Source organism: Cupressus sempervirens, chromosome 1 (genome assembly GCF_028749045.1).
Source record: "Cupressus sempervirens isolate cs-2001-9-10 chromosome 1, ASM2874904v1, whole genome shotgun sequence".
NCBI lineage: Eukaryota > Viridiplantae > Streptophyta > Pinopsida > Cupressales > Cupressaceae > Cupressus > Cupressus sempervirens.
The window spans coordinates 616,813,753-616,829,709 of record NC_143118.1 but is presented as its reverse complement, the minus strand read 5'-3'; the positions used below and the strand labels follow the sequence as shown (position 1 = coordinate 616,829,709).

Here is a 15,957-nt window from a genome sequence, read left to right as displayed (position 1 = left end):
TTATAGGCATAGGAGAGGGTTAGTTTTGATAATGTAATTTCCGTAGTGTTTTCTAAGTATTAAGCCTTGTAAATTGAGATATGATTTTTGGAAGTAAGGTTCATGATTAAAATTTTAAACTATCATTGATGTCAATATGGTTGTCATTATCCTCGAAATCTTTAACTGGACCTTGGTCAGTTTTGATATTGTAATTTGAGTAGTGTCTTCTAAGTATTAAGCCTTGCAAATTGAGATATGAGTTTTGGAAGTAAGGTTTATGATTATTATTTTATATTATCATTGATGTCAACATGGTTGTCATTATCCTCAACATCTTTAACTTGAGCTTGGTCAATTTTGATATTGTAATGTAAGAAGTATCTTCTAAGTAGTAAGCCTTGCAAATTGAGATATGAGTTTTGGAAGTAAGGTTCGTGATTATCATTTTATATTATCATTGATGTCAATATGGTTGTCATTATCCTCAACATTTTTAATTGGACCTTGATTATTCTAGTGCTACATTGGTCATTGTGACATATTAGTCGGCTATGTATTAATTATCATTGCCACTACGTCCAGTGATTCAAGTTTGTTCATGATTATTGGTTCAATATTAATTGATTCATTATTTTATGCCTCAAAAATTTCTTGGATCATGTTTTTTTTTCATGATTATTGGCTCGAAATTAATTGGTTCATTATTTTATGCCTCAACAATTTCTTGGATCATCTTTTTTTTCATGGATCTTATGGTTAGAGGATACATCATATTGTGACATATGCCTTTCCAAATTATGAGAATGAAAAAAACACACAAAGGAAAACAATAATACGGCTTGCAAATATGGAATGTGACAACTAGATATAAATCTAGTATTTAATATGATAAAATTTGTGAAGGAATGGAAGAGAATGTTTAGCCGCAACATCTCTGTTCGATTTTAAAGTTTCTACTAGATATTTTACAGGAATATACCTTGAAATACTTGATCACAATAAAAAATATATTGAAAAAATTTAGGCCACATCCATGATGTCTGTCAAAGTGTTATCTTCAACTAGATTGGTTATTAAAAAGAAGAATGGAGAAACTAGATTATGTAGTTGTAAACATTTTTAAAAAAATTAATTGTTTGCTTTGCGATTTCCCTTCCTTCGAATATGTTGGGGTTTTGTATATTTGTTACCCATGCAAGAAAAATTTGACCCAAGAGGAGACATGCATCTATAGGTAATATTTACAATGAAAAAATATTTTATTTTATAACTGTCACCATTGACATATTGTGTTAAAAGCATTCAAGTCTTGATAAATTGTATTGCAGTATTCGTCTCCCAATTTTATTATAGAATGTGCATGATGAATTTTAAAATATAAGTTATACAGTAACATTATATGTTTTTCTTAATTGCACCATTTCATTTTCTTCTGGTTGTGGAGGTGATTACATTTTGCAATAAAGAAAACAATTATGAATGATGAGAAGGACCGTCACCCATGTTGTTATTGTTTTTTAAGTTTTTATTGTCAATAGTTGGAGGTACGTCTTATAGAGAATATAAAGATTGGTTTAAAATGCTTTCCTAAAATATTTTGAAATCTTCACCTCCATATATGGTTTGCAATTTCCCCATATTTTATTTGCACTATCATAGTCTTTCAAGTCATCAAACTTGACATAGCTTAGGGCTAAGGAAATCTCCAACATTTCTTGATTGTATTCTTGCTTTTTCTTTAGTTTATCAACTATCAGAGGAGTAGTTGTTAGTTTTACATATTAGTTGTCTACAAAGTTGATAAAAGAATCACTAATACTGGATATATGAAAACTCGTCAAGGTTTTCCATGCAAGAAAGTTCTCCTTGTTCATCTTTAGTACATCTCTTTTGTGAGTCATGATCTTTGGCTTTAAGTACTTTCAAGCTTTTCTTTGTAAGCATGGTGGTTTGATACCAATTATAAGAACTGTTTAGAATAACAGAGAGGGGGTGAATAAGTTACTCAAGGTTCATAAGTACCATTGCAGAAATTAAACATAGAACATTCATTTTTTCTGCTTATCTTATTGTTACTTAGTCTCTATTGTATTGATAAACAAAATTATTGTCCTAATCATAACATACTTTACTAGATATAAATTATAAAACATATGAATAATTCAACACAATTTTTTCAATAGGACTTTACATAGAAACTCAATTTGGGAAAAACCACTAGCAACATCTCACCACTTTTTCATTCTTTCAAAGTAAGCTCTATTAGGATCCAACCCTATTAAAGGTTTACAATACACAATGATAATGTGACCTGGTTAGAGGATTTAATCACCCTATTAGGAGTGGTCTTTTCAGAAGACTTTAATGATTTCATTTATAATGTCACCTTGTTAAAGGATTTACATAGGTTGTTAAGTCCTTCAAATGACTATTGGATTAGGCTATGTTAAAAGGATTTCAATACAAACTACTTATAATGATTAGAAAGAAAATAGTAGGGTTTTGATCTGTATGATTACAACTCACTTAGCAAGTTTGGATCATGTGTTGATCCAATGATAAGCTCTCAATTATCATGTTTGTTCTTGATTCACTTGGAAACCCTTCAAGAAATCAATCATCTCCTTTGAAAAACACTCAAGCCATCTTTTTAGATTTACTTATCAATATTAGTAGCGTCTGCGTAAGAAATTTTCTTTACCTTCACATTCACTCTCACACTTGTGCATCTCTGGTCAACCTTCTTTTATACACACGTCTCACACGCACTTATACACACACCCATTAATCCATCTTTGTGTCTCCTTAAATAGGAAATTCTTGCTTTATTATTTTCCATTATCACTATAGGTCATAGATTAAATTAGAATCAGGTTGAAAATAATTACTTTTATCTATCCATCTTCTTGATCTTCCTCTAGTAACTTCTATGGAATCTTTCTGCTAGGTATTTAGCTAATCCATCTTCAACACAATTTACATCTCCCAAGAAATGAACTAATCTAGCTAGGATTCACAATTTCCTCAAATTTGTTCTCAACACTATTACTCAACAATCACTAAGTTCTAACACTCGCTCATCACTTAATCACTTAGTCACTATAATTTTTTTTGTCTTGGCATCAACTATCTTGGTCAGTCGATATTGATGCTTGGTCAACACTAGATTTTCTTGGCACTTACTATAGCTTGGTTGACAATAGCATCACTCGACATTCCTTAACCATTTTACTCTTTTTTTTTTGCTTGGCTTAACTTTCTTGATATAAATAATCACTTTATCTCATCAAAGTCTATCTAATAAAATGTCCATTGTAGCTTCCTTTTCATAACTCAACCTTTCCTCTAGGTGTTATAATTATGAGTAATTTCTAAAATCCTGTTCACCAATCAAATAGATATGACATTTAGTCTAGGTAGCAATATGTCTTATCAAATAGATTTGGCATCAATGATAAAACAACAACTGTTCCAATTGCTAGTTTCCAACAATACTCATAATAATTATTCACAAAAATGAAAAATAGAAATAAAAACCATAAGATAAGCCTATCTCTTTCCTATAGATACATTTCATGTTTAAAATTGAAGATCAATTGATCTAACTGGTTAAAATTTACATTGACAAGGAAAGTTGATTTTATTGAAGGAATTAACTTATTCAATGGTATAAATCAATCTATCATATCTTAGACTAGTAATTTCATATATCATAAAAGTAAAATACTTGTTACCAATAGATGTTAAATGCATAACTTATCTCTCTCTTGTGCATATCTTGGCACCTACTGGAGAGGGGAAACATTGTCAGGGGATTAACCTTCCAACCATGGACCCTTTACTATCCCCACAAAATCTCATTTGAGAAAGGCCCCCCCTACCCAAAAATAGACATGGAACACTTTGTCCAGCTACTAAGCTTCCTAGTACTTAATTTCACCACTCAACTTGACAACTGAGTATGTTTGGACAATCATGAGATAACTTAGATTTTAGCAATTTATTTTAAAGATGTTTATGCAATTGAGAATCTGGTCAGTTTTTTCTTCCTTGTAGGACTCCTCTCCTCTTTACCCATTCACGTGGCTTCACTAGCTTTGGGTGCATCCTAGGAGACTTCTATTAATAATGAGATATTTAACATATGATTTCCTTAAATACCTTCCTCATTCTTACCAAATATGGCATACAACAAATACTAGTGAGTAGGTCAAAGTATCATTATCACAAAATTACTTCATACAAAATATACTAAAGAATATGTTATGGGGACTGTGATGCACCTCTATATAGTTATCATACAAGATTAGAAAAGAAAAGAATTAAAGATCATGTTTTTCAAGTTATACTGCTATGATGACACGTGGTTGTAGACCATGGTAATTATAGGTTGTATTAAAGAACCATCATTCAATTGATATCATTAAAACTTGGTACTAATAGAAATAAATAGGTCATTCTCATCACCCTATAGGGGTACTTAGGTAAAGGCATTATGTGCAGTAGGATGGCCTTAGGCTCGAGAGGTTGATCCCAACACTTTAGAAGGTACGATGACACTCACCTAGATATCATTGAACCCCTCACTCTGGCTTTGCCATTTTTTAACTTGATTTTTCATATAAGCTTTAGAATACCTTTGACCTATTAGATCAAGGTTTTTTCTCCTAGCTCAAGGTGTGATTCCTTAGCAATGAAGTTAGCAAGTTGTGATTTAGATACAACATTTGTAATAACATACCTTTCCTTCTATTTTTTTAAATGCTTCAATCTCATCACTTGTCTACAATCCACTCTTAGGGACACATAATTTATATTAATTTTCTTATGTGTCTTATAAATGCCAACCAATGCTAGGTATCATTTCATCTAATTATTCTATAAACCATATTTATATCCATAAAATATAGGGGGTATTCAATTTTTGCACCATTAGATATACCTCAAGCTCTTAAGGTTCACACCAAGGAAGTGTGCTTGTTACAAGGTGTTGAATAGGCCAAATAAATGAGGGGGTGAAATAATTATTCCAAATAATCTTAAAAACTTTTAAAACTATTGGTTATAGAAAAAATATACATCCACTATTACTAGAGATATTCTAGTTAATGTGTAACAATACACCATCAAATGATAATTATTAAGAACATAGGTACACTAATATAATGGACACTAATGTGAAATCTCAAACTGGGGAAAAACACAGAGAAAGTAATTCTCATGAAATGAATAGAAACACTTATTAAGGTGACAACAATTAGATTATTTGACACAAGGATAGCTTCTGAGAATAAGTTTTATTGTGGGTAGGCTAGGTTCCTGATTAGATATGTCGCAAAATATAGAAACACTCATTGTCAAAATGAAGGATCAGTCCCAGAATGAAAAATATAACCAAAAATATAATATAAAATCAAGCCTTTGCAACTACCAATTATTAAATGTCTCCAATTCCTTGATGAACTTGTTTATGATTACACACTTTTATTATAAATAAATACAAATTACCAAAGTTTCATGCTTGACATGGTGCACACACAACTAAACAATGCATATATCCCAAACTCTTGCCATAAATATATTGTCCAAAGCATATTAATGAAGGGATACACCACCTCAAGCAATGTGAAGACTATTGAGCATGCCAAAATACTTTAGCAAGCATTGGTTCCAATGGATGTGATGAACACACAATGAGTAACTGTTGGGACTAAACAATAATGATGTTATTCATAAAAAATCAATTCAAAACATAAGATCCATGAAAAAAAAGATGATCCAAGAAATTGTTGAGGCATAAAATAATGAACCAATTAATTTCGAGCCAATAATCATGAAAAAAACATGATCCAAGAAATTTTTGAGGCATAAAGTAATGAATCAATTTACATTGAACCAATAATCATGAACAAACTTGAATCATTGGACATAGTGGCAATGATAATTACTACATAGCCAACTAATATGTAACAATAATGATGTTATTCATAAAAAATCAATTCAAAACATAGGATCCATGAAAAAAAAGATGATCCAAGAAATTGTTGAGGCATAAAATAATGAACCAATTAATTTCGAGCCAATAATCATGAAAACAAAACATGATCCAAGAAATTTTTGAGGCATAAAATAATGAATCAATGATAGTTTAAAATTTTAATCATGAACCTTATTTCCAAAAATCATATCTCAATTTACAAGGCTTAATACTTAGAAAACACTATGAAAATTACATTATCAAAACTAACCCTCTCCTATGCCTATAAAGTTCAAATTAAGTATAATTCACATTCACCTTTCTCATACCATCCTCACATACACATCTCTCTCATCCCACACTCTCAATTAGAAAATGATATCTCATTTATACTAATTACAAAAAACAAACATCCACTAGCTATGGGAGTTGATGTAGTACCAAAAAGGATACTCATGCATCAATGTGATACAAAAGAATCACCCACACACAACCAAAATAGCAATTTTGATTTCCTCGATTAGTATAGACCAACAATACAATTATCACACAGCCTAAGAATGCAAATGAAAAACACAAATACACATCCAAAACATTCACATCAATTCCAACTCAACATCCAAACACGTCTTTAACATTAATCATAGTTAACATTTTACTACAGAACTCTTTCATACGCAAAGATACCTTGTTAAACTCAAAATTATGAATAATAGCAATCGCAAACACATCAAAATTGGTGTTTTGTTACTAAAATTAACATATTAGACAATTTCTTGTGCCATGTTTAGTTAAGCAATTTGAATGATTGAGTTGCTTTATTGAAGACCCATTATTGTTGTTAGTTATTTAGAAGGCTAGAGGTTCCATTTGTGTGCCCATTTTCTCCTATTTCATTAATCTAGGAAAGTTTAATCCCTTTGCACAAAGCCAAAAAAAGATTACCTTATTTTTTAATTATACTGTATATAATTAAAAATTTCATTGACAATAAAGTATTAAAGTTGCTTTAAAAAAATTTTAAAAAAAATTTAAACTATTTTAGACATCAATAGTATATATAAAATATATATATTATATAATAATATAATCTATGAATGCTATATAGACGAAGGGAAAAAATTAAATTCATTTTTAATATATTAAATAACAACTTAATTGATAAAATGTACATCTAGATTACAAAGATAATTAAAAAAATCTTAAATAATTTTATTTCATTAAAAAAATTAAATAATTATTTTTTATCATTAAAATTGATAATATACCAACCTCGCTTAACAATTAAAACTATTCAAAAAAAAATTACACAATCCCAAATGAAATGAAATATAAGTTGAATTACATTTTTAAAATAAGACAACAATTTAAAACCAGAATTTACCGAGAATACTGTATTTTTATTATTTAAACTTTTCGTCCTTAGACAACAAATATACTAATTATAATTCAGCTGTAGTTTTCGCTAGATGGAAGAGAATATTTCATTTAACTGTGGACCCAACAAAATCCTTGGGAAAGGATAAATAATTTTTGATGTGACTGTAGACTACAAACTCAAATTCAATAAATAAAATATAGTAAAAATGATTCAACAGAAACTAACTAATGTCGGCTATGACAATTTACACCCCAACAATTAACATTCCAGGAGGAACAAATTCCAATTTGATAGAAATGTGTAGAATAATTCTCATCAACCATTTTTGGGAATAAGATTGGTAGCCTTTGTCAAATGAGTTGGCATTTTCCTGATCCACTACTCACCATTAACAAAGCTGCTGCTCAGAAATGGGGCAGCATCTTTATCACTCAGCTCAAATGACCATGCAACTCTTCCCGCGCCGTTTGAGCCTGGTGCTGAACATTTATACTGCGCATATGTTACAGTCCTGCACATACCCAAAAAAAAATCCAAAGATTGATGTTATATTCAAAAGTCTAAGAATGAAGCAAATGAAAATATAGGTTAAATGATTTTGTTGGATTGACAAAGAATTCATTTTAGGGTTTGAATAAACTCACTTTTGTCTATCCAATCATCTTTCCAATCATCCCACCCTTGAGGGAAGATGACGTTATCCATGTAAGAGCGAGCAAATATCACTCTGGAATAAGCTCCCCATGCTCTTCCCAAAAACATTAATCCACCTCCTGTGATTTTACAGCTCAATAAAACAAACCCCGTTTGTTCCCCTGCAGAAAGCCTTCTCTGAGCTGTAATGGCTCCGTTCAGCAGAGGAATTGTCTGCAGATGACATTTCTGGAAGCAATTCATTGATCACAACATCATTTTATGAATTGGGTGCTGATTTTATAAATGGGAAGCAGATTTCTTAACAGATGGGTATTTTGTTTGGTTCAATATAATCTACCTCATAGACGGATTGACCATCACCGCATACAAAATCTGCAGCACCTCGAATGAAACAGTTCTTGAAATAATGCCTTCCACTGTCGTCAAGAACAGTGTCCTGATCGGCCTAGTTATCAGGCGGGAGAAGGTCAAATTTGAAAATAACATAATTATGTTACTGACAATCGATTGATGGAAGCGCTATAGTACTGAACGAGATGTACGTTGGTTCATAATACCATCGATGCATCATGAACCAGCACCGTTAACGGAAACAGAGGTAGACGGAGTATGGCTGGGCCCCATCTTATCCACCTAAGCAGTCAAAAGCTTAGTGTCTGGAGTTTAAGCCGGGCCTGATTTACTACATGGAAGAAACCAAATCCCTCACAAGCCTCTCTCAGCTTTATCACTGACTGGAAGATCAGAAGCCATGATCACTGTTTATCTGCAAAGCGAGAAAGATCCTGTTTTTCTGAGACAACAAGTATCTCAATAACAACATATCTCAGCTCTTGATTTTGTGAAAACTCAGCAATTTCCGCTCAAGTTCTGCTCGTTCTTGCCCTCCTTTCTCCCGCAAACAAAACTAAAAATCAGAATGAAAAATTGAAAGTGCAAAACTCAAACAGAAAAATACGAACGACGAACAAAACCCAAAAGAGAACACAATGTGCCTTGTTTTTCCCCTTAAATATACGAGATGGGATCGAGCTATTTTTTAACGGTAATATAAATTTAAAAAAGCTAAAATAAACGGTCTTTAGATGATAAAAAGCATTTGAAGTGTGGAAAGAGAGAGTGTTGATTTGTATATTTTTGCTTTTAACGGTAGTATAAATTTCAAAAAACAAAAATAAACGGTCATTATATGATAAAAAGCATTTGAATTCGAGTGTGGAAAGAGCACGTATTCGTTTGTATATTTTTGCTTTTAATAATAATTATTATTAATAAAATAACTGTTAGAAAGTTTGAGTGAGAATTTTCATACCTGTTGTCATCAGTGACCAATTTTCTTAGCCTCATTTCCAGTTTTAGACTTATTGAAGACATTTTCTTGATCAGAAATGGTCGTTTGTGTCGATGATGTGAAATATTGTGTCGATGATGTGAAATATTTTCCACCAGCACTGGTGCAATTACTAAAACAACATCAAAGAGATGTCAAAACATATCGTGCTGGGAAAATGACGAGGAACAATGGCAATTTGTAAGAGCAAAAACACTGAAATTAATATCCAACAAACTAGAGGCATCTCAGGAACCTGGAGAGACTTCAAGGATTTCCTCTAAGGGGAGTTCAAATGTGCCGTGCCAATATGAAAAAGATTTAGATGACAAGCCTCAATAGCAAACTTTTTCATATTGGCACGACACATTTGAACTCCCCTTAGAGGAAATCCTTGAAGTCTCTCCAGGTTCCTGAGATGCCTCTAGTTTGCTGGATATTAATTTCAGTGTTTTTGCTCTTACAAATTGCCATTGTTCCTCGTCATTTTCCCAGCACGATATGTTTTGACATCTCTTTGATGTTGTTTTAGTAATTGCACCACTCTTGATGGAAAATATTTCACATCGTCAACACAAACGAAGTCCTCTGGTTCTACAGATGGAAGAAAAATCAATTCCAGATGAAAACCTGAGAAAGAAATGGATGAAAAATCAATTAGAAATTTACCCAAATTGAAATTGAAAGCAGACACTGAAATGAAATGATATTTACCCAAAATTAAATAGAGAGCATTGTAAAACAGAACAGAGCATTTGTAAACAAGAAAAACGGGTTTAATGGTAAATGATTCATATCTTTAGAGAATTTTAGAATGATACAAGAGACACCACAAGAAAAATGGGTTGTCATCTATCTCCAGCTCCCAGCCCACAAATTGATGGATCCCAATTTTCATAGCCAATTTTCTTTCTCCACGTATATTCAACCCCAATTTTCTTACCCATTCTCATTGCAGCCATTCTCTTCATTAGAAATTTACCCATATATTGGAATGAAATGATATTTAACCAAATTGAAATTGAAAAAAGATATTGAAATCAAATGATATTTACCCAAATTTATAAATTCCAACATGAAATGAGAAAGAAAAGTTCTATTCAAAACTAACAGCCGCCATTACCCAAACCAGAAACAGAAATGGAGCAATTGAAAGCAAATTGAAAGAAATGGAGAAATTCTTACATGAAAGCCGTTGACATCATGGCTGCAGAAACTCTTTAATTTTGCTGTGCTATGTGACGCACATAAATAGTTGAGTCGACGCAGTGATTTTCTTTCTTAACGGTACTATTGAAAAAAACTTTAAAAAGTAGCCGTTTGAGTTCCATAAAAAAGGAAAAAAAATCAACAAAAAAAACTTCAAAAAAATAGCCGTTTGAGTTCAATTCTATTTGAAAAGGCATTTTTTTACTTTTGACGATTTCTCTATATGACAACTAAGAATTTTATTGTGATCCTTCAAATTTTATTTAAAATAATATACTATTTTACTAATTAATACAAATATATAATATTTTATAATATATTATTATATTAATTTTAATTCTTTTTAATATAAAATATATAAATTTTAGACATGTAATATTTTTAACTAGTATTTATTAATTGTAACAGATTTCCACAATCCATAAAATTCTGTATTCGCTTCTGGGTGTGATTGTGTATGTTTTTTTTTAACATCAACGTTTCGGATCATACTCTATGATCCATCATCAGGATGATAAAGAGAGCTAAGAAACCCTGATGATGTTTCTTAGCTCTCTTTATCATCCTGATGATGGATCATAGAGTATGATCCGAAACGTTGATGTTAAAAAAAACATACACAATCACACCCAGAAGCGAATATAGTATTTATTAAACAAATTCAATTAATTTAATTATTTTACATATTATTAATTTATAACTATTTTGTAAATGTATATTATTTTTATTCTAAACAAAAGTTTCTCTATGTATAAATATTCTATATATTATTTAGATTTTTATTTTTTACTTAATTATCATTTTTTCAATCAATAATACTATCAACCTATTATGAACAAACGTTTTTTCAATTAACATATATTTGTAGAACGTAAGATGAAAGACATTCAATTGATCCCTAAGAGACTCACTGGGTGCAAAGAAAAATGTGGAATTGCTCTGCAATGGGTTATGCAGATTAATGTTGTTGCAAAGAATTTATGTATAATAATAAATCTTTGAGATTAAAAAATACATTTTTTTGGTACTTTGAAAAAGTGTTAATTGTGATTACATGGAAAAACAATGTTACATTGTAAAGACTCTTTTCAAATCAAGTAGCATATTCTCAATAAGGAGTGGAGGTGTGGTTAGGTCTTCAAAATGGACTTGTTGCAATGAGGTGATGGGAGGTTAATTTGTGCACAACAGATGAAAGGAGTTTAACCTATAAGATCAAATGATTACTATTAGTTATTTGCATAACATCATATTGGTATTGCGATATTGCTATCATGATTTAATTGTATAATTTTTTAGTCAAACTCATTAACCCATATTTCATGAGTAGTGATTCACACATGAATCCACCTTTCATATTGGTAGAAAACGTGAAGGAAATAAGGAGTTGTCATAGAAAATGTGGAGGAAACAAGTAGTCATGAAAATAACATGTACTTGACATTAGTACTTGCAATAAAAGGATAACAAAAAAACATTAAAGAAAACACTTGGAAATGGAGGTGAATAACGATTTTGAGGAAGTAGCAACTAGTGACCTACTATAGATGTAGTGTGCTGATCTTGGAAAACAATAGAGCCCGTACTTTTGGTGTAGAGATTAATTGAATTTTTTTATGCTAAGTTAGAACCTGCAAGGAAAGATAAACGAGGAAAGCTACAAAAAGTGTGATTACTAATTAGCAAATGTTGTGGTTTAATTAGTGTATAGTGCTTGTGTAAGTTATGTTCAACTTGAATCATTTTTATTGAATATGTTGGTTTTCCATTATTAAAAAATTAATCTTCATCTAAGAAAGGTGCAATCTAGAAGGTTTGACTACATTCCAAGTTGCCCACATACCCATTGATTCCATGAGATCACTTCACTACTACATTTGGGCCTGAATTGCAATGGTAGGACGTTGCAATGGCAATGGCCACCTGTCACCCAAGCAACTCTAACAAGAATTGGCTCCTATTAGATAGGCGTCAAACTTTTGCTGTCAAAAGTTGCGATGACAAGGTCTCCCATTGCAATTACGATGCCCCAAACTATCATAAAAGGAATCCATAGAGGGCAATACACCATCAAAATCCTCGTCTCATGTGCGACGTCGAGACAAAAAAAATGTTGTGGATCTAACGACTAGCCATCATACACATCCATCACAATATTGGCAGACATGTGGCAGTAATGTCGTGGAACTGACAGCTAGTCGTTGGTGTTGTGACGACTATGTGGTAGGAAAAAAATATAGAATGTGTGACCTTAGGGAGTACGCTTTCCTAACAAATCTATTTCTAAAATTCAAATTTGGTTATAAACATAATCAGGACACTACAACACTCAAGTTAAAGTTCAAATTTGACAATCACAAGAATCATTTGATTTCTCCCAAAAGATAAACATAACAGGAAAACCAGTTATACGGGTAAGAGTGTTGCAGTGTCCTGATAATGTTCATAACTAAAGTTGAATTTTAGAAATAGATTTGTTAGGAAAGAACTCTCTCTAATGTTAGATATTCCATATTCTTTTTCTACTACGATTGCAAAATAGGTTAATATTGAGCTTCACATAGTTTTGAGAATAGTTTAATATTCTCTATTAATCAAGGCCAACCACATAAAGGTGGAAGCTCATTTGGCACCACTCCCACCCCCAACATCTAAATTCCCTGTTAACATCTAAAATGTTTAACAAAGGATCAATGTTTAAAGTACAAAAAAATTTCCATACTTGCAAAAGTGACATCATTTTCCCATCTTCTGGTGCATGTCATTTTTCCATCATATCCAAAATAAGATTATGTCACTCTGAATCAAGAATGCATGTTGCGTTCAAATGCATGGATAGTAGGCAAAGCTGATAAAACATAACACACTTACATTTATTTAATACCTAATTAAAGACCTCTACCAAAAACATTAACTTGTGTTTTTTAGCTCCACCAGTTGTCCATGCATTTGAACATCTTCATTGCTAATGAGTAATTCATCACACAGGTACATCCAGGAATGTCCTCATTGCCTCCAGCATAAAATGAATCCAATATTAGAAAATGCCCCCTAAGAAATAATAGTTCAAGTGAAATAAACACATGAAAAATGATAGAGAAAAAGAGGAATATACTTACCAATAGGCACTGTCATCATATTTGTGGCCATGCTACCTATTGAGTGAGTTTTATTGTTTTCCTATTATGCCAAGATCTCTCTATTTACACACACACACACACACACATACATATACATACATACATACATACATACATACATACATATAAAGAGATCATAAGGGCATGAAAATGAAATGCAATGTGATCACAAGGGTATGGCAATGAAATCTTAGATCTCCACATGATACATACATACATATATAGAGATCACAAGGAAACGACTACGAAATGTAGTGATCACAAGGGCATGACAACAAAATCCTAGATCTCCACATGATACATACATACATACATATTAATGCAGTGCAAGGCAAGATAATCCCTAAAGGAGATGTCCTAGCCCCCAACAAATAAGTACACAACGAAAACACAACAAGAAGAAGAAATAATGTAAGATTTGATACCAAATCACAAGTCTTTATTCATAGATATAACTGATTACATGCAATATGCCTAACTATAAGGCCTTCTAGGTTAGGGCCAAATAAAAACAACAATTACAAAATTAGTATTGCAAGATCCAACGAGATCCAACTTACAAACCCAATCTCAACTAGTCCAAATATATAACTAGATAAGAACATCAAGAAGAATCCACACTTATACCCTCTGGTCCACCAAGAAATCCTTCGGTTTCTAAGTTGCAGCCCTAGCTCTTCAAACTTTGCATCTACATTTCATTTCCTTCCCAAGCTAGAATATCATTTCGTCAAAAAAAATCAATTGACCAAAAGACTTCACAAGGCCCCCTATTTATACTTGCCAAAATGGCTTACAGAACATTCTAGAACATTACAAAATAGAAATGCCAACCAAACAATGGTTTGGACACATCCTAAGACAAGATTTTATCATAAATGTGTGATCGAAAAAAATCCCGCAAGTTGGCTCGCACCAAAAATGTAGAAAAGACATCCAAAATGTTGGTACTCAGCATCAACAGGAAAACTTGGCACATGAAGGATCACTCAACGCATGAAGAATCACTCAGCACAAGAAGAATAATTCAGCACACACTATGGAACTCGACACACATTGTAGAGTGAGATGGGATAACATGCTAACCCAAGTTCTAACATGACATGGGATAACTTCAACTCAACTTAAACTGCAAAATTATTGGCACTCGGCAATTGCTGCAACTTGGCAATGACTGAAACTTGGCAACAAGTGCCAAAATGAACACAAATGTGTAGGATAACACATCAACCCAGGATGCTCCTGCATCACATACATACATATATACATGTATGTATGTATATACAAAGAGATCTTTTTTAAGGTGCTAAGTGATGACTTACCTTAAGATCTTCCACAAAAATAATGCAGACTAGGAAAAATGGGCAGAGTTCACAAGAAATTTTGCAAAAACATATCATAGCAGACATTTTTAGAAAGAAAAAAGTTGAATTATAGCATTGAGAATAGCTACTACAAATTCTTGGGAGCCAAGGGACCCTGAACCTATGCTACGTTTTCTGGAGACATGGGAGAAGTTACTACCGGCTTTAGTACTTCATAACATTCTAGATCATATAGTGATGTCCAAATTAATAACAATAATAGATACTTGGGATGCAGAGATTGCAAGGGCATGAAAAAACATTCCTATAAAAATGTCATCATATTAGGTACAATAAGATGAATGAGATGCAAAGATCAGAAGGGCACGACAATAAAATCCTAGATCTCCACATGATACATCCATACATGTATATGTATGTATGTATGTATGTATGTATGTATATAGAGAGATCTTTTTAAAAAGGTTCTTATTACATCTTAGCACAATAGAAAAATTGATCCAACTGCATACATATTCTAGAATCCAAATAATTAAACAATAAAACTCACTCAACCCATGCTAAGTGACTTAGCTCAAGATCTTGTACAAAGCCCAACAATGGAAGCCAAGGATGTAACCATCCATGTATTGGAAGAGTTAATATCATTGTTAATGGGCATTATATTATAATGTATTTATGTAGGAGAAATATAATGCCCATTAACAATGATATTAACTTTGCCAATGCATGCATGGTTACATCATTGGCTTCCATTGTTGGGCTAGCATATGGAGCCTTTATATCCACCCATTCATTATAAATTGGGGGATGTGCTTCATGCTTGTCATTCAAGTGATGCATCTGCATATGCAATTTTATCACCTTGGAAAATTGTATTTGATCTTGCTAGCTGGGAATAGTTGATTGTTCATTTTATTGTACCTAATCTGCAAGAATTTGTAATCAACCTAGCT

At 32.1% G+C, this 15,957-nt stretch overlaps 1 protein-coding gene across 1 annotated transcript; it reads right to left on the bottom strand.

Moving 5' to 3' along the window:
• Positions 1-7,338: 7,338 nt before the first annotated feature.
• On the bottom strand, positions 7,339-8,750 carry LOC149579419 (putative pectinesterase 11). The gene is made up of 5 exons (XM_089801693.1): positions 8,707-8,750; positions 8,555-8,630; positions 8,335-8,442; positions 7,981-8,222; positions 7,339-7,851 (listed from the first exon to the last, which is right to left on the bottom strand). Exons 1-5 carry the CDS (start codon positions 8,748-8,750, stop codon positions 7,719-7,721), a joined length of 603 nt encoding a protein of 200 aa, XP_089657819.1. The 3' UTR covers positions 7,339-7,718.
• Positions 8,751-15,957: the final 7,207 nt, after the last annotated feature.

Excerpts from the sequence above, each read along its gene's own strand:
- LOC149579419 (XM_089801693.1), bottom strand. The coding sequence starts at position 8,750 with ATGGCTTCTGATCTTCCAGTCAGTGATAAAGCTGAGAGAGGCTT. Across the intron at positions 8,631-8,706 it reads GATAAAGCTGAGAGAGGCTT|GTGGATAAGATGGGGCCCAG; the intron begins GTGAGGGATTTG and ends TTGACTGCTTAG. Across the intron at positions 8,223-8,334 it reads ATGGTCAATCCGTCTATGAG|AAATGTCATCTGCAGACAAT; the intron begins GTAGATTATATT and ends AATTGCTTCCAG.